This window comes from Oncorhynchus masou, chromosome 6 (assembly GCF_036934945.1).
Source record: "Oncorhynchus masou masou isolate Uvic2021 chromosome 6, UVic_Omas_1.1, whole genome shotgun sequence".
NCBI classification, from domain to species: domain Eukaryota; kingdom Metazoa; phylum Chordata; class Actinopteri; order Salmoniformes; family Salmonidae; genus Oncorhynchus; species Oncorhynchus masou.
Window position 1 is genome coordinate 4,185,010 of NC_088217.1, and position 24,046 is coordinate 4,209,055.

At 43.0% G+C, this 24,046-nt stretch overlaps 2 protein-coding genes across 2 annotated transcripts in view; one reads left to right on the plus strand and one right to left on the minus strand.

Moving 5' to 3' along the window:
* Positions 1-24,046, plus strand: part of cenpp (centromere protein P) — a 197,939-nt gene that overhangs the window by 148,608 nt on the left and 25,285 nt on the right. The window lies entirely within an intron of this gene.
* ecm2 (extracellular matrix protein 2, female organ and adipocyte specific) overlaps positions 1-24,046 on the minus strand; it is a 45,921-nt gene that overhangs the window by 5,479 nt on the left and 16,396 nt on the right. Inside the window, exons 3-10 of the mRNA XM_064967420.1 lie at positions 22,032-22,220; positions 19,960-20,694; positions 18,407-18,522; positions 12,928-13,063; positions 12,519-12,676; positions 2,903-3,042; positions 2,111-2,223; positions 1,799-2,012 (exon numbers count right to left, since the gene is read on the minus strand). Coding sequence (XP_064823492.1) covers positions 1,799-2,012; positions 2,111-2,223; positions 2,903-3,042; positions 12,519-12,676; positions 12,928-13,063; positions 18,407-18,522; positions 19,960-20,694; positions 22,032-22,220 — 1,801 coding nt within the window. The remainder of the gene's footprint in view (positions 1-1,798; positions 2,013-2,110; positions 2,224-2,902; positions 3,043-12,518; positions 12,677-12,927; positions 13,064-18,406; positions 18,523-19,959; positions 20,695-22,031; positions 22,221-24,046) is intronic.

Consider the following 24,046-nt stretch of genomic DNA (forward strand, 5'->3'; position numbering starts at 1 on the left):
GTGAGGTCTACTACACCTGTTGTATTCAGCATTTCACTGTAAGGTCTACACCTGTTGTATTCAGCATTTCACTGTAAGGTCTACTACACCTGTTGTATTCAGCATTTCACTGTGAGGTCTACTACACCTGTTGTATTCAGCATTTCACTGTGAGGTCTACTACACCTGTTGTATTCAGCATTTCACTGTAAGGTCTACTACACCTGTTGTATTCAGCATTTCACTGTGAGGTCTACTACACCTGTTGTATTGAGCATTTCACTGTGAGGTCTACTACACCTGTTGTATTCAGCATTTCACTGTAAGGTCTACTACACCTGTTGTATTCAGCATGTCACTGTGAGGTCTACTACACCTGTTGTATTCAGCATTTCACTGTGAGGTCTACTACACCTGTTGTATTCAGCATTTCACTGTGAGGTCTACTACACCTGTTGTATTCAGCATTTCACTGTGAGGTCTACTACACCTGTTGTATTCAGCATTTCACTGTGAGGTCTACTACACCTGTTGTATTCTGAGCATGCGATAAATACACGGTGATTTAAAGTGATTACGTATATCGTCTATACTCTGGTCTGCCAAGCAGTCAATACTCTTGAACTGAATAAGCTTGTCATGTGTTTTTTTTTGTCTTTTCAAAGCGTGGTTGAGTGTGGTCATAAATAACAAATAACAGCAGTGACTAGTTAGCCTAATGAGGCAGTGGTTACACCCCAAATGACCCCTACGTCCCTGGTCTAAAGTAGTGCACTATGTAGGGAATAGGGCCCTGGTCTAAAGTAGTGCATTACGTAGGGAATAGGGCCCTGGTCTAAAGTAGTGCACTACGTAGGGAATAGGGCCCTGGTCTAAAGTAGTGCATTACGTAGGGAATAGGGCCCTGGTCTAAAGTAGTGCACTACGTAGGGAATAGGGCCCTGGTCTAAAGTAGTGTACTATATAGGGAATAGGGCCCTGGTTAAAGTAGTGCACTATGTAGGGAATAGGGCTCTGGTCTAAATTAGTGCACTATGTAGGGAATAGGGCTCTGGTTAAAGTATTGCACTATGTAGGGAATAGGGCTCTGGTCTAAATTAGTGCACTATGTAGGGAATAGGGCTCTGGTCTAAAGTAGTGCACTACGTAGGGAATAGGGCCCTGGTCTAAAGTAGTGCACTTTCTATGGAATAGGGCCCTGGTCTAAAGTAGTGCACTACATAGGGAATAGGGCCCTGGTCTAAAGTAGTGCACTACATAGGGAATAGGGCTCTGGTCTAAAGTAGTGCACTATATAGGGAATAGGGCCCTGGTCTAAAGTAGTGCACTACGTAGGGAATAGGGCTCTGGTCTAAAGCAGTGCACTACGTAGGGAATAGGGCCCTGGTCTATAGTAGTGCACTACGTAGGGAATAGGGCCCTGGTCTAAAGTAGTGCACTACGTAGGGAATAGGGCCCTGGTCTAAAGTAGTGCACTACGTAGGGAATAGGGCCCTGGTCTAAAGCAGTGCACTACGTAGGGAATAGGGCCCTGGTTAAAGTAGTGCACTACGTAGGGAATAGGGTCCTGGTCTAAAGTAGTGCACTACGTAGGGAATAGGGCCCCTGGTCTAAAGTAGTGTACTATATAGGGAATAGGGCCCTGGTTAAAGTAGTGCACTATGTAGGGAATAGGGCTCTGGTCTAAATTAGTGCACTATGTAGGGAATAGGGCTCTGGTTAAAGTAGTGCACTTTCTATGGAATAGGGCCCTGGTCTAAAGTAGTGCACTATATAGAGAATAGGGTGCCATGTGGGACACAGGGTGCGTCTACAGTACCTGATTCTGTTGTTATTGAGGTGGAGGAAGTGCAGAGCGCTCATCTGGTTGATGCCAGGGGGAACCGTAACCAGCTGGTTGTGGTCTAAACACAGCTCTGTCATGGAGGTGTGAGCACCGAAGAAGGCCTGTGGCTCCACTCCCTCCCCATCCAGCTTGTTGTGGGACAGGTACAGGTACTCTATCCCCGGCACCATGTGGGCGAACACAAACCCTGTATGAAAACATAAAGCAAGATGTCCGTTAGTATTCCCAGAAGATAAGTACTTGACACAATGAAAACATTCCAAAGCGATCCTGGATGGTACACACCTGGTATCCTCTCAATCTGGTTCCCTACCAAGACCAGGTGGACCAGAGCTCTGGGCAGGTAGGATGGGACCAGGTACAGATGGTTGTAGGACAGGTCAATGGACTCCAGGTTCCTGATGGGAGGAAGAGAGTGGGAAAAGTAAAAGTAAACAAGAGGAAGGGAGGGGAAAAAGTGAGAAATTTAGTTTTATGTCAAGAAAATAAAGCTACACAGGAATGTGAAATAAACTGAGTGGACAAAACATTAAGTACACCTGCTCTTTCTATGACAGACTGACCAGGTGAATCCAGGTGAAAGCTGTGATCCCTTAATGATGTCACTTGTTAAATCCACTTCAAATCAGTGTAGATGAAGGGGAGGAGACGGGGGTTAAAGAAGGATTTTTAAGCCTTGAGACAACTGAGACATAGATTGTGTATATGTGTCATTCAGAAGGTGAACGGGCAAGACAAAAGATTGAAGTGCCTTTGAACGGGTTATGGTTGTAGATGCTAGGGGCAACGGTTTGTGTCAAGAACTGCAACGCTGCTGGGTTTTTTCACACTCAAGACAGTTTCTCGTGTGTATCAAGAATGGTCTACCGCCCAAAGCACATCCAGCCAACTGTGGGAAGCATTGGAGTCCACATGGGCCAGCATCCCTGTGGAATGCTTTCGACACCTTGTAGAGTCCATGTCCTGACGAATTGATGCTGTTCTGAGGGCAAGGGCAACTCATATATAACTTTACTATAGTTTCTTTGTAATATATGCATTGAAAAGAAGACTTGTGAAATCCTCTAATTTTCTTACTTGTGGTTGATCCATGCCAGAGGTGCTATCCTGGACTCCTCCAGTCTGTTGTGTCTCAGTGAGATCACGTTCAGGTTAGTGGTTTGGTTGAAGACGCAGTCGGATATCTCTTCTATCAGGTTGTTCTCAAGATAAACCTCCTGCAAACAGAACGATAAAATGAAGAGTATTTATACACAATGGAGATGCACTGACAACAACACAAATGTAGCTCACTGTAATTGGACGTGTGTAATGACAGGCTATACAGGCTGTTATGTGATGACAGGATGTTATGTGATGACAGGATGTTATGTGATGACAGGATGTTATGTGATGACAGGATGTTATGTGATGACAGGATGTTATGTGATGACAGGATGTTATGTGATGACAGGATGTTATGTGATGACAGGCTATACAGGATGTTATGTGATGACAGGATGTTATGTGATGACAGGATGTTATGTGATGACAGGATGTTATGTGATGACAGGCTATACAGGATGTTATGTGATGACAGGATGTTATGTGATGACAGGATGTTATGTGATGACAGGATGTTATGTGATGACAGGATGTTATGTGATGACAGGATGTTATGTGATGACAGGCTATACAGGATGTTATGTGATGACAGGCTATACAGGATGTTATGTGATGACAGGATGTTATGTGATGACAGGATGTTATGTGATGACAGGATGTTATGTGATGACAGGATGTTATGTGATGACAGGATGTTATGTGATGACAGGATGTACAGGATGTTATGTGATGACAGGATGTTATGTGATGACAGGCTATACAGGATGTTATGTGATGACAGGCTATACAGGATGTTATGTGATGACAGGATGTTATGTGATGACAGGATGTTATGTGATGACAGGATGTTATGTGATGACAGGATGTACAGGATGTTATGTGATGACAGGATGTTATGTAATGACAGGATGTTATGTGATGACAGGATGTTATGTGATGACAGGATGTACAGGATGTTATGTGATGACAGGATGTTATGTGATGACAGGATGTTATGTGATGACAGGATGTTATACAGGATGTTATGTGATGACAGGATGTTATGTGATGACAGGATGTTATGTGATGACAGGATGTTATGTGATGACAGGATGTTATGTGATGACAGGATGTACAGGATGTTATGATGTTATGTGATGACAGGCTGTACAGGATGTTATGTGATGACAGGATGTTATGTGATGACAGGATGTTATGTGATGACAGGATGTTATGTGATGACAGGATGTTATGTGATGACAGGATGTACAGGATGTTATGTGGTGACAGGATGTTATGTGATGACAGGCTGTACAGGATGTTATGTGATGACAGGATGTTATGTGATGACAGGATGTTATGTGATGACAGGATGTTATGTGATGACAGGATGTTATGTGATGACAGGATGTTATGTGATGACAGGATGTTATGTGATGACAGGATGTTATGTGATGACAGGATGTTATGTGATGACAGGATGTTATGTGATGACAGGATGTTATGTGATGACAGGATGTTATGTGATGACAGGATGTTATGTGATGACAGGATGTTATGTGATGACAGGATGTTATGTGATGACAGGATGTTATGTGATGACAGGATGTTATGTGATGACAGGATGTTATGTGATGACAGGATGTTATGTGATGACAGGATGTTATGTGATGACAGGATGTTATGTGATGACAGGATGTTATGTGATGACAGGATGTTATGTGATGACAGGATGTTATGTGATGACAGGATGTTATGTGATGACAGGATGTTATGTGATGACAGGATGTTATGTGATGACAGGATGTTATGTGATGACAGGATGTTGTTATGTGATGACAGGATGTTATGTGATGACAGGATGTTATGTGATGACAGGATGTTATGTGATGACAGGATGTTATGTGATGACAGGATGTTATGTGATGACAGGATGTTATGTGATGACAGGATGTTATGTGATGACAGGATGTTATGTGATGACAGGATGTTATGTGATGACAGGATGTTATGTGATGACAGGATGTTATGTGATGACAGGATGTTATGTGATGACAGGATGTTATGTGATGACAGGATGTTATGTGATGACAGGATGTTATGTGATGACAGGATGTTATGTGATGACAGGATGTTATGTGATGACAGGATGTTATGTGATGACAGGATGTTATGTGATGACAGGATGTTATGTGATGACAGGATGTTATGTGATGACAGGATGTTATGTGATGACAGGATGTTATGTGATGACAGGATGTTATGTGATGACAGGATGTTATGTGATGACAGGATGTTATGTGATGACAGGATGTTATGTGATGACAGGATGTTATGTGATGACAGGATGTTATGTGATGACAGGATGTTATGTGATGACAGGATGTTATGTGATGACAGGATGTTATGTGATGACAGGATGTTATGTGATGACAGGATGTTATGGATGTTATGTGATGACAGGATGTTATGTGATGACAGGATGTTATGTGACAGGATGTTATGTGATGACAGGATGTTATGTGATGACAGGATGTTATGTGATGACAGGATGTTATGTGATGACAGGATGTTATGTGATGACAGGATGTTATGTGATGACAGGATGTTATGTGATGACAGGATGTTATGTGATGACAGGATGTTATGTGATGACAGGATGTTATGTGATGACAGGATGTTATGTGATGACAGGATGTTATGTGATGACAGGATGTTATGTGATGACAGGATGTTATGTGGTGACAGGATGTTATGTAATGACAGGATGTTATGTGATGACAGGATGTTATGTGGTGACAGGATGTTATGTGATGACAGGATGTTATGTGATGACAGGATGTTATGTGATGACAGGATGTTATGTGATGACAGGATGTTATGTGATGACAGGATGTTATGTGATGACAGGATGTTATGTGATGACAGGATGTTATGTGATGACAGGATGTTATGTGATGACAGGATGTTATGTGATGACAGGATGTTATGTGATGACAGGATGTTATGTGATGACAGGATGTTATGTGATGACAGGATGTTATGTGATGACAGGATGTTATGTGATGACAGGATGTTATGTGACAGGATGTTATGTGATGACAGGATGTTATGTGATGACAGGATGTTATGTGACAGGATGTTATGTGATGACAGGATGTTATGTGATGACAGGATGTTATGTGATGACAGGATGTTATGTGATGACAGGATGTTATGTGATGACAGGATGTTATGTGATGACAGGATGTTATGTGGTGACAGGATGTTATGTGATGACAGGATGTTATGTGATGACAGGATGTTATGTGATGACAGGATGTGGTGACAGGATGTTATGACAGGATGTTATGTGATGACAGGATGTTATGTGATGACAGGATGTTATGTGATGACAGGATGTTATGTGATGACAGGATGTTATGTGATGACAGGATGTTATGTGATGACAGGATGTTATGTGATGACAGGATGTTATGTGATGACAGGATGTTATGTGATGACAGGATGTTATGTGATGACAGGATGTTGTTATGTGATGACAGGATGTTATGTGATGACAGGATGTTATGTGATGACAGGATGTTATGTGATGACAGGATGTTATGTGATGACAGGATGTTATGTGATGACAGGATGTTATGTGATGACAGGATGTTATGTGATGACAGGATGTTATGTGATGACAGGATGTTATGTGATGACAGGATGTTATGTGATGACAGGATGTTATGTGATGACAGGATACAGGATGTTATGTGACAGGATGTTATGTGATGACAGGATGTTATGTGATGACAGGATGTTATGTGATGACAGGATGTTATGTGATGACAGGATGTTATGTGATGACAGGATGTTATGTGATGACAGGATGTTATGTGATGACAGGATGTACAGGATGTTATGTGATGACAGGATGTTATGTGATGACAGGATGTTATGTGATGACAGGATGTTATGTGATGACAGGATGTTATGTGATGACAGGATGTTATGTGATGACAGGATGTTATGTGATGACAGGATGTTATGTGATGACAGGATGTTATGTGATGACAGGATGTTATGTGATGACAGGATGTACAGGATGTTATGTGATGACAGGATGTTATGTGATGACAGGATGTTATGTGATGACAGGATGTTATGTGATGACAGGATGTACAGGATGTTATGTGATGACAGGATGTTATGTGATGACAGGATGTTATGTGATGACAGGATGTTATGTGATGACAGGATGTTATGTGATGACAGGATGTTATGTGATGACAGGATGTTATGTGATGACAGGATGTTATGTGATGACAGGATGTTATGTGATGACAGGATGTTATGTGATGACAGGATGTTATGTGATGACAGGATGTTATGTGATGACAGGATGTTATGTGATGACAGGATGTTATGTGATGACAGGATGTTATGTGATGACAGGATGTTATGTGATGACAGGATGTTATGTGATGACAGGCTGTACAGGATGTTATGTGATGACAGGATGTTATGTGATGACAGGATGTTATGTGATGACAGGATGTTATGTGATGACAGGATGTTATGTGATGACAGGATGTTATGTGATGACAGGATGTTATGTGATGACAGGATGTTATGTGATGACAGGCTATGTTATGTGATGACAGGATGTTATGTGATGACAGGATGTTATGTGATGACAGGATGTTATGTGATGACAGGATGTTATGTGATGACAGGATGTTATGTGATGACAGGATGGATGTTATGTGATGACAGGATGTTATGTGATGACAGGATGTTATGTGATGACAGGATGTTATGTGATGACAGGATGGATGTTATGTGATGACAGGATGTTATGTGATGACAGGATGTTATGTGATGACAGGATGTTATGTGATGACAGGATGTTATGTGATGACAGGATGTTATGTGATGACAGGATGTTATGTGATGACAGGATGTTATGTGATGACAGGATGTTATGTGATGACAGGATGTTATGTGATGACAGGATGTTATGTGATGGCAGGATGTTATGTGATGACAGGATGTTATGTGATGACAGGATGTTATGTGATGACAGGATGTTATGTGATGACAGGCTGTACAGGATGTTATGTGATGACAGGATGTTATGTGATGACAGGCTGTACAGGATGTTATGTGATGACAGGATGTTATGTGATGACAGGATGTTATGTGATGACAGGATGTTATGTGATGACAGGATGTTATGTGATGACAGGATGTTATGTGATGACAGGATGTTATGTGATGACAGGATGTTATGTGATGACAGGATGTTATGTGATGACAGGATGTTATGTGATGACAGGATGTTATGTGATGACAGGATGTTATGTGATGACAGGATGTTATGTGATGACAGGATGTTATGTGATGACAGGATGTTATGTGATGACAGGATGTTATGTGATGACAGGATGTTATGTGATGACAGGATGTTATGTGATGACAGGATGTTATGTGATGACAGGATGTTATGTGATGACAGGATGTTATGTGATGACAGGATGGATGTTATGTGATGACAGGATGTTATGTGATGACAGGATGTTATGTGATGACAGGATGTTATGTGATGACAGGATGTTATGTGATGACAGGATGTTATGACAGGATGTTATGTGATGACAGGATGTTATGTGATGACAGGATGTTATGTGATGACAGGATGTTATGTGATGACAGGATGTTATGTGATGACAGGATGTTATGTGATGACAGGATGTTATGTGATGACAGGATGTTATGTGATGACAGGATGTTATGTGATGACAGGATGTTATGTGATGACAGGATGTTATGTGATGACAGGATGTTATGTGATGACAGGATGTTATGTGATGACAGGATGTTATGTGATGACAGGATGTTATGTGATGACAGGATGTTATGTGATGACAGGATGTTATGTGATGACAGGATGTTATGTGATGACAGGATGTTATGTGATGACAGGATGTTATGTGATGACAGGATGTTATGTGATGACAGGATGTTATGTGATGACAGGATGTTATGTGATGACAGGATGTTATGTGATGACAGGATGTTATGTGATGACAGGATGTTATGTGATGACAGGATGTTATGTGATGACAGGATGTTATGTGATGACAGGATGTTATGTGATGACAGGATGTTATGTGATGACAGGATGTTATGTGATGACAGGATGTTATGTGATGACAGGATGTTATGTGATGACAGGCTGTTATGTGATGACAGGATGTTATGTGATGACAGGATGTTATGTGATGACAGGATGTTATGTGATGACAGGATGTTATGTGATGACAGGATGTTATGTGATGACAGGATGTTATGTGATGACAGGATGTTATGTGATGACAGGATGTTATGTGATGACAGGATGTTATGTGATGACAGGATGTTATGTGACAGGATGACAGGATGTTATGTGATGACAGGATGTTATGTGATGACAGGATGTTATGTGATGACAGGATGTTATGTGATGACAGGATGTTATGTGATGACAGGATGTTATGTGACAGGATGACAGGATGTTATGTGATGACAGGATGTTATGTTATGATGACAGGATGTTATGTGATGACAGGATGTTATGTGATGACAGGATGTTATGTGATGACAGGATGTTATGTGATGACAGGATGTTATGTGATGACAGGATGTTATGTACAGGATGTTATGTGATGACAGGATGTTATGTGATGACAGGATGTTATGTGATGACAGGATGTTATGTGATGACAGGATGTTATGTGATGACAGGATGTTATGTGATGACAGGATGTTATGTGATGACAGGATGTTATGTGATGACAGGATGTTATGTGATGACAGGATGTTATGTGATGACAGGATGTTATGTTATGTGGTGACAGGATGTTATGTGATGACAGGATGTTATGTGATGACAGGATGTTATGTGATGACAGGATGTTATGTGATGACAGGATGTTATGTGATGACAGGATGTTATGTGATGACAGGATGTTAATGATGATGTTATGTGATGACAGGATGTTATGTGATGACAGGATGTTATGTGATGACAGGATGTTATGACAGGCTGACAGGATGTTATGTGATGACAGGATGTTATGTGATGACAGGATGTTATGTGATGTTATGTGATGACAGGATGTTATGTGATGACAGGATGTTATGTGATGACAGGATGTTATGTGATGACAGGATGTTATGTGATGACAGGATGTTATGTGATGACAGGATGTTATGTGATGACAGGATGTTATGTGATGACAGGATGTTACAGGATGTTATGTGATGACAGGATGTTATGTGATGACAGGATGTTATGTGATGACAGGATGTTATGTGATGACAGGATGTTATGTGATGACAGGATGTTATGTGATGACAGGATGTTATGTGATGACAGGATGTTATGTGATGACAGGATGTTATGTGATGACAGGATGTTATGTGATGACAGGATGTTATGTGATGACAGGATGTTATGTGATGACAGGATGTACAGGATGTTATGTGATGACAGGATGTTATGTGATGACAGGATGTTATGTATGACAGGATGTTATGTGATGACAGGATGTTATGTGATGACAGGATGGATATGTGATGACAGGATGTTATGTGATGACAGGATGTTATGTGATGACAGGATGTTATGTGATGACAGGATGTTATGTGATGACAGGATGTTATGTGATGACAGGATGTTATGTGATGACAGGATGTTATGTGATGACAGGATGTTATGTGATGACAGGATGTTATGTGATGACAGGATGTTATGTGATGACAGGCTTTACAGGATGTTATGTGATGACAGGATGTTATGTGATGACAGGATGTTATGTGATGACAGGATGTTATGTGATGACAGGATGTTATGTGATGACAGGATGTTATGTGATGACAGGATGTTATGTGATGACAGGATGTTATGTGATGACAGGCTATACAGGATGTTATGTGATGACAGGATGTTATGTGGCTGTGACAGGATGTTATGTGATGACAGGATGTTATGTGATGACAGGATGTTATGTGATGACAGGATGTTATGTGATGACAGGATGTTATGTGATGACAGGATGTTATGTGATGACAGGATGTTATGTGATGACAGGATGTTATGTGATGACAGGATGTTATGTGATGACAGGATGTTATGTGATGACAGGATGTTATGTGATGACAGGATGTTATGTGATGACAGGATGTTATGTGATGACAGGATGTTATGTGATGACAGGATGTTATGTGATGACAGGATGTTATGTGATGACAGGATGTTATGTGATGACAGGATGTTATGTGATGACAGGATGTTATGTGATGACAGGTTATGTGACAGGATGTTATGTGATGACAGGATGTTATGTGATGACAGGATGTTATGTGATGACAGGCTGTACAGGATGTTATGTGATGACAGGATGTTATGTGATGACAGGCTATACAGGATGTTATGTGATGACAGGATGTTATGTGATGACAGGATGTTATGTGATGACAGGATGTTATGTGATGACAGGATGTTATGTGATGACAGGATGTTATGTGATGACAGGATGTTATGTGATGACAGGATGTTATGTATGACAGGATGTTATGTGATGACAGGATGTTATGACAGGATGTTATGTGATGACAGGATGTTATGTTATGTGATGACAGGATGTTACAGGATGTGATGACAGGATGTTATGTGATGACAGGATGTTATGTGGTGACAGGATGTTATGTGATGACAGGATGTTATGTGATGACAGGATGTTATGTGATGACAGGATGTACAGGATGTTATGTGACATGTTATGTGATGACAGGATGTTATGTGATGACAGGATGTTATGTGATGACAGGATGTTATGTGATGACAGGATGTTATGTGATGACAGGATGTTATGTGTGATGACAGGCTGTACAGGATGTTATGTGATGACAGGATGTTATGTGATGACAGGATGTTATGTGATGACAGGATGCAGGATGTTAGTGATGACAGGATGTTACAGGATGTTAGGTGTTATGTGATGACAGGATGTTATGTTTGAGCCAGATGCAGGATGTTATCCTTCCTGACATGGCACCTTGTCTTTAACCAAAGCGTGAGAGTCGAGGCTTATCAAGAAAAAGGCTGTAGTTGCTTCACTGTGTTTCATTGAAATGTACAGATGTGTATTGTCCACTTAAAATGCTAATGAATTACTAAAAAATGATACAATGTGATTTTCTGGATTTGTGTTTTAGATTCCGTCTCTCACAGTTGAAGTGTACCTATGATAAAAATTACAGACCTCTACATGCTTTGTAAGTAGGAAACACTGCCGATTTTGCAGGTTATCAAATACTTGTTCTCCCCACTGTATATATACACATTTTCCTTAAATGTATAATGTTTTGTTATTTTCCCCACTACAACAAACAGATCCTTAAATACATGTCATTTTGTCCTTGAAACATTTTATTGAAATACTATAGAATTCCATTCCTATGGAGGACTGGGGAGGGCCAATATGGCCGACCGGTGGCTTCGAAGCCTCTCCATGGCCAATACATAGCCTCAGTAATCCAGGGTTTGTATACATCTTTGGATAAAACGGATAAATCTCACCAGTAGAGATGGAGGCAGGCCCTGGGGGACGGTCCTGAAGTGGTTTCTGCCCAGACGTAGGTAAGAGAGCTGAGAGAGGGGACTGAAAGCTTGGTGATCCACGTTCCCTTCGTGCAGGACATTTCCCTCCAACTCCAAGATCAACAGGCTACTCAGACCTTTCAGAAATTACACAGCAGTGAAAACATTTTCCTATAAAAGTCTCCCTGTGCTGGTTATGGTTTCAGCCACTTCCACTAACAAATATTTACATTTGTGCAGTTGAAACCTATATTTCTTTGATTGAAGCATTGCAGTTTTACAAATATTATTGCCTGAAATGCCCCCCCCCCCCCCCCAAAAAAAAAGTACTTTGAAAATGTTTGTCCAGTAACTAGTAACATGTAGATTTGTTGTTTTGTTTGGTTACCTTGGAAGCTGTTCTCCTCGATGCCTTTGAGGTGGTTCTCATTGATCTTGAGTTCCTGTAGTGTTGATGGGAGATCTGTTGGAACCGTCTCGAGGAGGTTGTTGTCCAGAAACAGACGGCTCAGGGTCTTCAGGCCCTGACCAACGATCATTAACAATGTTAAACAACGCGTGTCTCTGGGGAATTTAAACAACTCTAACCAATGGAAAAGTACTTTATATATCTAGATAGATGTTCTATCGTTGCCATGTTATAGTGACGGAAAACAATCTGTCATTGTGTGGAAGGGGAAACCGATAAAGAAATATAAATATTGTACATTGGAATGTAACAGTCACAGTATCACACCTGGTTTGAAATACTATTCTATTGGTTCCATTAAAGAAGGCAAGCTAAATCAAGCGTACCTAAAGTATTGGAAAAGAAAAACGATCGATGTTGTCACAATATTTTTGTTAACGAAATCAAGGGTTCTTGCCGTAGAAATGTCCTGATTGTTGCACCTCACCTCTTTCTGGTGATATAGTACCTCGATGGATCTAGCTGGCTGGAAATAGGTTTCTCTCTCCTTGTTCAAATGAGGTTTCTCTCTCCCTGTTCAAATGAGGTTTCTCTCTCCCTGTTCAAATGAGGTTTCTCTCTCCCTGTTCAAATGAGGTTTCTCTCTCCCTGTTCAAATGAGGTTTCTCTCTCCCTGTTCAAATGAGGTTTCTCTCTCCATGTTCAAATGAGGTTTCTCTCTCCCTGTTCAAATGAGGTTTCTCTCTCCCTGTTCATCTGAGGTTTCTCTCTCCCTGTTCATCTGAGGTTTCTCTCTCCATGTTCAAATGAGGTTTCTCTCTCCCTGTTCAAATGAGGTTTCTCTCTCCCTGTTCAAATGAGTTTTCTCTCCCTGTTCAAATGAGGTTTCTCTATTCCTATTCATCTGAGGTTTCTCTCTCCCTGTTCAAATGAGGTTTCTCTCTCCCTGTTCAAATGAGGTTTCTCTCTCCCTGTTCAAATGAGGTTTCTCACTCTCTGTTCAAATGAGGTTTCTCACTCTGTTCAAATGAGGTTTCTCTCTCCCTGTTCAAATGAGGTTTCTCTCTCCCTGTTCAAATGAGGTTTCTCTCTCCCTGTTCAAATGAGGTTTCTCTCTCCCTGTTCCCCTGAGTTTTCTCTCCCTGTTCAAATGAGTTTTCTCTCCCTGTTCCCCTGAGGTTTCTCTCTCCCTGTTCAAATGAGGTTTCTCTCTCCCTGTTCAAATGAGGTTTCTCTCTCCCTGTTCAAATGAGGTTTCTCTCTCCCTGTTCCCCTGAGGTTTCTCTCTCCCTGTTCCCCTGAGGTTTCTCTCTCCCTGTTCAAATGAGGTTTCTCACTCTCTGTTCAAATGAGGTTTCTCTCTCCCTGTTCAAATGAGGTTTCTCACTCCCTGTTCCCCTGAGGTTTCTCACTCTCTGTTCAAATGAGGTTTCTCACTCCCTGTTCAAATGAGGTTTCTCTCTCCCTGTTCAAATGAGGTTTCTCACTCCCTGTTCAAATGAGGTTTCTCTCTCCCTGTTCCCCTGAGGTTTCTCTCTCCCTGTTCAAATGAGGTTTCTCACTCTCTGTTCAAATGAGGTTTCTCTCTCCCTGTTCAAATGAGGTTTCTCACTCCCTGTTCCCCTGAGGTTTCTCACTCTCTGTTCAAATGAGGTTTCTCACTCCCTGTTCAAATGAGGTTTCTCTCTCCCTGTTCAAATGAGGTTTCTCACTCCCTGTTCAAATGAGGTTTCTCTCTCCCTGTTCAAATGAGGTTTCTCTCTCCTGTTCAAATTAGGTTTCTCTCTCCTGTTCAAATGAGGTTTCTCTCTCCCTGTTCAAATGAGGTTTCTCTCTCCCTGTTCAAATGAGTTTTCTCTCTCCCTGTTCAAATGAGGTTTCTCTCTCCCTGTTCAAATGAGGTTTCTCTCTCCCTGTTCAAATGAGGTTTCTCACTCCCTGTTCAAATGAGGTTTCTCTCTCCCTGTTCAAATGAGGTTTCTCTCTCCCTGTTCAAATGAGGTTTCTCTCTCCCTGTTCCCCTGAGGTTTCTCTCTCCCTGTTCAAATGAGGTTTCTCTCTCCCTGTTCAAATGAGGTTTCTCTCTCCCTGTTCAAATGAGGTTTCTCTCTCCCTGTTCATCTGAGGTTTCTCTCTCCCTGTTCAAATGAGGTTTCTCTCTCCCTGTTCAAATGAGGTTTCTCTCTCCCTGTTCCCCTGAGGTTTCTCTCTCCCTGTTCAAATGAGGTTTCTCTCTCCTGTTCAAATGAGGTTTCTCTCTCCCTGTTCAAATGAGGTTTCTCTCTCCCTGTTCATCTGAGGTTTCTCTCTCCCTGTTCAAATGAGGTTTCTCTCTCCCTGTTCAAATGAGGTTTCTCTCTCCCTGTTCAAATGAGGTTTCTCTCTCCCTGTTCAAATGAGGTTTCTCACTCCCTGTTCAAATGAGGTTTCTCTCTCCCTGTTCAAATGAGGTTTCTCTCTCCCTGTTCAAATGAGGTTTCTCTCTCCCTGTTCAAATGAGGTTTCTCTCTCTCTGTTCAAATGAGTTTTCTCTCTCCCTGTTCAAATGAGGTTTCTCTCTCCCTGTTCAAATGAGGTTTCTCTCTCCTGTTCAAATGAGGTTTCTCTCTCCTGTTCAAATGAGGTTTCTCTCTCCCTGTTCAAATGAGGTTTCTCTCTCCCTGTTCAAATGAGGTTTCTCTCTCCCTGTTCAAATGAGGTTTCTCTCTCCCTGTTCCCCTGAGGTTTCTCTCTCCCTATTCAAATGAGGTTTCTCTCTCCCTGTTCAAATGAGGTTTCTCTCTCCCTGTTCATCTGAGGTTTCTCTCTCCCTGTTCAAATGAGGTTTCTCTCTCCCTGTTCAAATGAGGTTTCTCTCTCCCTGTTCCCCTGAGGTTTCTCTCTCCCTGTTCAAATGAGTTTTCTCTCCCTGTTCAAATGAGGTTTCTCTCTCCCTGCTCAAATGAGGTTTCTCTCTCCCTGTTCAAATGAGGTTTCTCTCTCCCTGCTCCAATGAGGTTTCTCTCTCCCTGTCCAAATGAGGTTTCTCTCTCCCTGTTCAAATGAGGTTTCTCTCTCCCTGTTCCCCTGAGGTTTCTCTCTGCCTGTTCAAATGAGGTTTCTCTCTCCCTGTTCAAATGAGGTTTCTCTCTCCCTGTTCAAATGAGGTTTCTCACTCCCTGTTCAAATGAGGTTTCTCACTCCCTGTTCAAATGAGGTTTCTCTCTCCCTGTTCAAATGAGGTTTCTCTCTCCCTGTTCAAATGAGGTTTCTCACTCCCTGTTCAAATGAGGTTTCTCTCTCCCTGTTCAAATGAGGTTTCTCTCCCTGTTCAAATGAGGTTTCTCTCTCCCTGTTCCCCTGAGGTTTCTCTCTCCCTGTTCAAATGAGGTTTCTCTCTCCCTGTTCAAATGAGGTTTCTCTCTCCCTGTTCAAATGAGGTTTCTCTCTCCCTGTTCAAATGAGGTTTCTCTCTCCCTGTTCAAATGAGGTTTCTCTCTCCCTGTTCAAATGAGGTTTCTCTCTCCCTGTTCAAATGAGGTTTCTCTCTCCCTGTTCCCCTGAGGTTTCTCTCTCCCTGTTCAAATGAGGTTTCTCTCTCCCTGTTCAAATGAGGTTTCTCTCTCCCTGTTCATCTGAGGTTTCTCTCTCCCTGTTCAAATGAGGTTTCTCTCTCCCTGTTCCCCTGAGGTTTCTCTCTGCCTGTTCAAATGAGGTTTCTCTCTCCCTGTTCAAATGAGGTTTCTCTCTCCCTGTTCAAATGAGGTTTCTCTCTCCCTGTTCAAATGAGGTTTCTCACTCCCTGTTCAAATGAGGTTTCTCACTCCCTGTTCAAATGAGGTTTCTCTCTCCCTGTTCAAATGAGGTTTCTCTCTCCCTGTTCCCCTGAGGTTTCTCTCTCCCTGTTCAAATGAGGTTTCTCTCTCCCTGTTCCCCTGAGGTTTCTCTCTGCCTGTTCAAATGAGGTTTCTCTCTCCCTGTTCAAATGAGGTTTCTCTCTCCCTGTTCAAATGAGGTTTCTCTCTCCCTGTTCAAATGAGGTTTCTCACTCCCTGTTCAAATGAGGTTTCTCACTCCCTGTTCAAATGAGGTTTCTCTCTCCCTGTTCAAATGAGGTTTCTCTCTCCCTGTTCAAATGAGGTTTCTCACTCCCTGTTCAAATGAGGTTTCTCTCTCCCTGTTCAAATGAGGTTTCTCTCCCTGTTCAAATGAGGTTTCTCTCCCCCTGTTCCCCTGAGGTTTCTCTCTCCCTGTTCAAATGAGGTTTCTCTCTCCCTGTTCAAATGAGGTTTCTCTCTCCCTGTTCAAATGAGGTTTCTCTCTCCCTGTTCAAATGAGGTTTCTCTCTCCCTGTTCCCCTGAGGTTTCTCTCTCCCTGTTCAAACAAGGTTTCTCTTGACTAAGGGCCATGGAATGTTGTTTTTGTTAAAAGGCCTGTGCAGGTTTGTGGCAGAGCAGGGAGAATGGGGGTGATGCTAGCTCAACAGGCATCCTTCCTTTAAAGCCTCCATGGCTTAAAGAGTTTAGACTGTGTTTCATTGTGCAAACTAAATGGCAGACTGGCTCCAAGAGTCATGCTACAGTTTAAATTAGCTCATATTGGTTTAAAACGGGTAGAAGTGAGATTTTGGCGTCTGTTGTGCCTTGCAAAGTTAAATCATATATCTATACTGTTGATGTCCATCGAAGTGTTTTGAGATTCAAGAGTGAATGGAATGTAACTGTGGATTTTCTCCAATATTCTCCAAAGTGTAATTGCAGTAATTAACAGAGGATGGTTGAAGTAGCCATCACTAAAGAGAGAGTTTCTCTATGGACAAATGTGTCATGGACACCAGACCCAGATCCAACTAACCCGGCTCTAATTTTCACTTATCAAACAAATAACTGCTAGCTAACCTGTGTTCTCTCCCTCTCTCATCAGTGTAGTGTTGTGTTCGGGCCTAGTCAGAACTCTAACATGATAGGCCGCTGTGTGTTCTGGGAAATGTTCCAGATGGATTTAAATATTGACTGTTTAAAAACGCAGACTTTTATTTTGACCAGAGAGAGTGAGTCAAATGTCGCCCCCCCCCCCCCCATGTTGACATGCTTCTGTTTGTTCACATATTCATCTGCTTAGACTGTTCCCACACTGTTCATATTTCATTGGTTGGACAGGCTAATTGGAAACAGACTCCATATTTTTGGAAAGCGTGTGAGGCAATGGCCGCAGAGAAACAGACTCTTACTTTGAAGGAGTGTGGAGTGAAGCCAGCAGAAGAAGTAAAAAAACGACTCTTACTTTGAAGGAGTTTTGGCCGATGCCAGCAGAGAGACAGGCTCTTATTTCAAAGGAGAGACTCTTACTTTGAAGGAGTATAGGCCAATGCCAGCAGAGAGACAGGCTCTTATTTCAAAGGAGAGACTCTTACTTTGAAGGAGTATAGGCCAATGCCAGCAGAGAGACAGGCTCTTATTTCAAAGGAGAGACTCTTACTTTGAAGGCACGTGGGGCAATGCCTGAAGTCACCAACTTGTTCTTGCTCAGGTTAATCCACTCCAGGTTGGGGATACCATTGAACGCCCCCACTGGGATGGTTGTGATGGCGTTACCTGGCGGTAAATTAAGAGACATATTAATCTGAGGAATAACATGAATATCGTCCATGCTGGGGATAGTGTTTTCATTAAGCCTGGTCTCCATAGCCTGGTGTTATAGTGTTGTTAAATACTAGTGTTCAGAATGACTGGACTCCATAGCCTGGTGTTATAGTGTTGTTAAATACTAGTGTTCAGAATGACTGGACTCCACAGCCTGGTGTTACAGTGTTGTTAAATACTAGTGTTCAGAATGACTGGACTCCATAGCCTGGTGTTATAGTGTTGTTAAATACTAGTGTTCAGAATGACTGGACTCCACAGCCTGGTGTTATAGTGTTGTTAAATACTAGTGTTCAGAATGACTGGACTCCATAGCCTGGTGTTAAAGTGTTGTTAAATACTAGTGTTCAGAATGACTGGACTCCATAGCCTGGTGTTATAGTGTTGTTAAATACTAGTGTTCAGAATGACTGGACTCCACAGCCTGGTGTTAAAGTGTTGTTAAATACTAGTGTTCAGAATGACTGGACTCCATAGCCTGGTGTTATAGTGTTGTTAAATACTAGTGTTCAGAATGACTGGACTCCATAGCCTGGTGTTAAAGTGTTGTTAAATACTAGTGTTCAGAATGACTGGACTCCATAGCCTGGTGTTATAGTGTTGTTAAATACTAGTGCTCAGAATGACTCTATTGTGCTTTCCATGACTACGTGTCCTGCAAGTCAAGACATGGTCCAGAAGCTCTCATACTTCTAGTGCATTCCAGAATTATGCCAAAAGCCTCCATAATTGCAGTATATAAACCAACAGGCATGAGAAGCTAATAAATCTATCCTCCAGCCTTTATTTTTCTCTTTAGTTTCTACTCCTATTAACTTTAGTCTGTGTGACCACATTAGGAATTACCATCACAACGACCAAACAAAAAACATTACTCACTTCTCAATAGAAGTCTCTGCATGGGGATTGGTTTTTGTGTTTTGGGTGATTTGTGATTACACACACACACACACACACACACACACACACACACACACACACACACACAGCTGCCTTAAAGGAAAATTCCAACCAAAATCTCTCGTTTGGTATTTGTTTAATTAGTCAATTGTTGATTTAGTCCCAAGATGTTTTGCATGTCAGCAATGTTTTCAAGATATGTCACTTTCAAAGTGCAGAAATACAGCCGGTAAAACGCAGCACCATATGATACCGGCTGTATTTCTGCACTTTGAAAGTGACATATCTTGAAAATATATTGGGACAATATCAACAATTTACTAATTAAACATATACCAAATATTATAGTTTTTTTTTGGTTTGAGTTTTCCTTAAACTTACCCTCCAGGCTCAGAGACTTGAGTTCAGGGATGTTGGAGTTTTCCTTAAACTTACCCTCCAGGCTCAGAGACTTGAGTTCAGGGATGTTGGAGCTTTCCTTAAACTTACCCTCCAGGCTCAGAGACTTGAGTTCAGGGATGTTCAGGGGAGGGAAGTTGGTCAGCTGAGCGTTCTCACACGTCACGATGACATCAGAGATATCACAACCTAACGGGAGGGTGTTCCCAGGTCTGCGTACCACCACTCCCCACTCCTCTCCTCCATCCTCCTCTTGTTTCTCAGTGTGCTCGGCTAGGGGAGGTGTAAGGAGGTCCTCTTCGATCGGCTCCTCTGGAAAGATCTGGAAAACATCTCCTCTCAACAGCCACTCCATGTCTTCCTGCTCCCTCTCCTCTTCTTCTTCCTCCTCTAGCTCCCTGAGGTTCTCCTTCAGGTCCTCCTCGTGTCTCCTCCTCTCCTCCTCCAGCTTCCTTCCCTGCTCCTTCATGGCCGCCTCTGCTTCCTCCTGCCTCTTCTCTGCCTTCTCTGCCTCCTTCTCCATCTGCAGCCGCTCTTCCTCGCGCCTCCTCTCCTCCTGCAGCCTCCTCTCCTCCTGCAGACTCCTCTCCTCCTGCAGCCTCCTCTCCTCCTGCAGACTCCTCTCCTCCTGCAGACTCCTCTGTCTCTCAGCCTCCTTCTTCTGTTTCTTCCTCCTCTTTTTCTCGGCGTCCTTCTTGAGAAGACGTGCCTCCTCCTCCCTGTGCTCCTCCTCCTCTCTCTTCAAGAAGAGTTCGATCTCGCCCTGGGAGCGGGGCACGGCGGGGTCAAGGTCAGGGTTCACATGGTCGCTGGGGTCGTTGGGAACTGGGGAATTGCCATAAAAGTCAGGGACGTCACCACGGGCTGCTGGCCCAGCCAATCAGAACCGCAGAGTGTTAGGGAAAGAGGATGGGATGGAGGGAAAGAGGATGGGATGGAGGGAGAGAGGATGGGAGGGATGGAGAGAGAGGGGAGGGATGGAGAGAGAGACGAGGGATGGAGAGAGAGAGACGAGGGATGGAGAGAGAGAGACGAGGGATGGAGAGAGAGACGAGGGATGGAAAGAGAGACGAGGGATGGAGGGAGAGACGAGGGATGGAGAGAGAGACGAGGGATGGAGAGGGAGACGAGGGATGGAGAGAGAGACGAGGGATGGAGAGAGAGACGAGGGATGGAGAGAGAGACGAGGGATGGAGAGAGAGACGAGCGATGGAGAGAGACGAGGGATGGAGGGAGAGACGAGGGATGGAGGGAGAGACGAGGGATGGAGGGAGAGACGAGCGATGGAGAGAGAGACGAGGGATGGAGGGAGAGACGAGGGTTGGAGGGAGAGGCGAGCGACGGAGGGAGGAGGGAGAGGCAAGGGATGGAGAGAGACGAAGGATGGATGCGAGGGACGAGAGAGAGAGATGCAAGGGTTGGAATGGAGCGAGAGGCGAGGGATGGAATGGAGGGAGAGGCGATGGATGGAGGGAGTGAGAGGCGAGGGATGGAGGAAGAGGTGAGGGATGGAGGAAGACGTGGGGGATGGTGAGGGATGGCGGGAGGGAGAGGCAATGAATGAAGGGCGGGAGGGAGAGAAGGATAGAACCAGGAGAGAGGGATAGATTGGTGGAGGCATTTTCATGCCTCCAGCAATGAAAAGTTATCAACTAGTGTTTCAGGTGAGTTCAGTGTTACACTCTATATCTTTGTAGACCTCCACAAGTCTGGTTCATCATTGGGAGCAATTTCCAAACACCTGAAGGTACCACATTCTTCTGTGCAAAGAATAGTACGCAAATATAAACACCATGGGACCACGCAGCCGTCATACTGCTCAGGAAGGAGACGCGTTCTGTATCTTAGAGTTAAGATCAGTACTACAGTCGTTAAGATTAGTACTACGATAGTTAAGATTAGTACTACGATAGTTAAGATTAGTACTACGGTAGTTAAGATTAGTACAACGGTAGTTAACATTAGTACTACGGTAGTTATGATCGGTTAAGATAGTACTACGGTAGTTAAGATTAGTACTACGGTAGTTAAGATCAGTTAAAATGGCCAGTGAAACACCACAATAACAATATAAACAACAACACCTACCTAACACCACAATAACAATATAAACAACAACACCTACCTAACACCACAATAACAATATAAACAACAACACCTACCTGTATCCATGCAGACAGGACAGCACTCCCCAGTGGGAGTGTAGGGGTAGTGACATCGTAGCTGGGGACAAAGGATCTCGTCACAGACCACCTCCCCTCCGCTACACAGACAGGTAACACACTGCTTGGGGGACCAGACAGCTTTCTCAAACATGGTGATGCCCTGGTACACACACTGTCCCCGTTTACCTGGACGGAGAGACGGGGAGGGGGCAAGGCAGAGGGGTTGATATCATAGGGACAAATGTACATTCTGCGATCAGATATCAAATGATTGTGCCTGGAGTTTTTCCTCGTTGTAGCCTTGCCTGGTCAAGGAGTTAGAAAAAAGGAATGGACCTGGACTGTTATACAGTCCAACAGGGTTTCTCAACTGGCAGCCTCAAGGTGATTTTTATTATTTCCGAAGCGAAAAACAAAGATAATGACTGGATCAGAACCAGTCAGTATCTGGTGTGGATCAGAACCAGTCAGTATCTGGTGTGGATCAGAACCAGTCAGTATCTGGTGTGGATCAGAACACCAGTTGGTATCTGGTGTGACCATTTGCCTCATGCATCACATTACATCTCCTTCACATAGAGTTGATCAGGCTGTTGGTTGTGGTCTGTGGAATGGTGTCCCACTCCTCTTCAATGGCTGTGCGAAGTTGCTGGATATTGGTGGGAACTGGAACATGCTGTCGCTCCAGAGCATCCCAAACATGCTCAATGGGTGACATGTCTGGTGCGTATGCAGGCCATGGAAGAACTGGGACATTTTCAGCTTCCAGAAATTGTGACCAGATCCTTGTGACATGGGACCGTGCATTATCCTGCTGAAACATGAGGTGATGGCGGCGGATGAATGGCACGATAATCGGCCTCAGGATCTCGTAACGATATCTCTGTGCATTCAAATGTTCATCTAAAAAATGCAAATGTGTTTGTTGTCTGTAGCTTATGCCTACCCATACCATAACCCCACCGGGCACCATGGGGCACTCTGTTCACAATGTCAACGTTGAGTTTGCCAAAGGGCACCTAAAGATTCTCAGACCATGAGAAACAATATTCTCTGGTCTGATAAAACTAAGATTGAACTCTTTGGCCTGAATGCCAAGTGTCACATCTGGAAGAAACCTGGCACCATCCCTACGGTGAAGCATGGTGGTGGCAGCATCATGCTGTGGGGTTGTTTTTCATCGGCAGGGACTGGGAGACTAGTCAGGATCGAGGGGAAAGATGAACGGAGCAAAGTACAGAGAGATCCTTGATGGAAACCTGCTCCAGAGTGCTCAGACTAGGGCGAAGGTTCACCTTCCAAAAGGACAACAACCTTAACCACACAGCCAAGACAACGCAGGAGTGGCCTCGGGGCAAGTCTCTGAATGTCCTTGAGTGGCCCAGCCAGAGCCCGGACTTGAACCTGATCAAACATCCCTGGAGAGACTTGAAAATAGCTGTCCAGCGACGCTCCCCATCCAACCTGACAGAGCTTGAGAGGCTCTGCAGAAAAGAATGGGGAAAATCTCAACAAATACAGGTGTGCCAAGATTGTAGCGTCATACCCAATGCCTCGAGGCTGTAATCGCTGCCAACGGTGCTTCAAAAAAGTACTGAGTAAAGAGTCTGAATATTTATGTAAATGTGATATTTCTGTTATTTATTTGTAATACATTTGCAAATGTTTCTTAAAAACCTGTTTTGGTTTTGTCAATGTGAGGTATTGTGTATAGATTAATGAGGGGAAAAACTATTTTAATCCATTTTAGAATAAGGCTGTAACGTAACAAAATGTGGAAAAATGTAAGGGGTCTGAGTACACACCGAATACACTGTACCTTGGAGTTGCTTACCAAGGTGACATTTAATGTTCCCGAGTGGCCTAGCTATAGTTTTGACTTAAATCGGCTTGAAAATCTATGTCTAGCAATGATCAACAACCAACTTTACAGAGCTTGAAGAATTTTGAAAAGAATAATGGACTAATATTGTACAATTCAGGTGTGCAAAGCTCTTAGAGACCAAACCAGA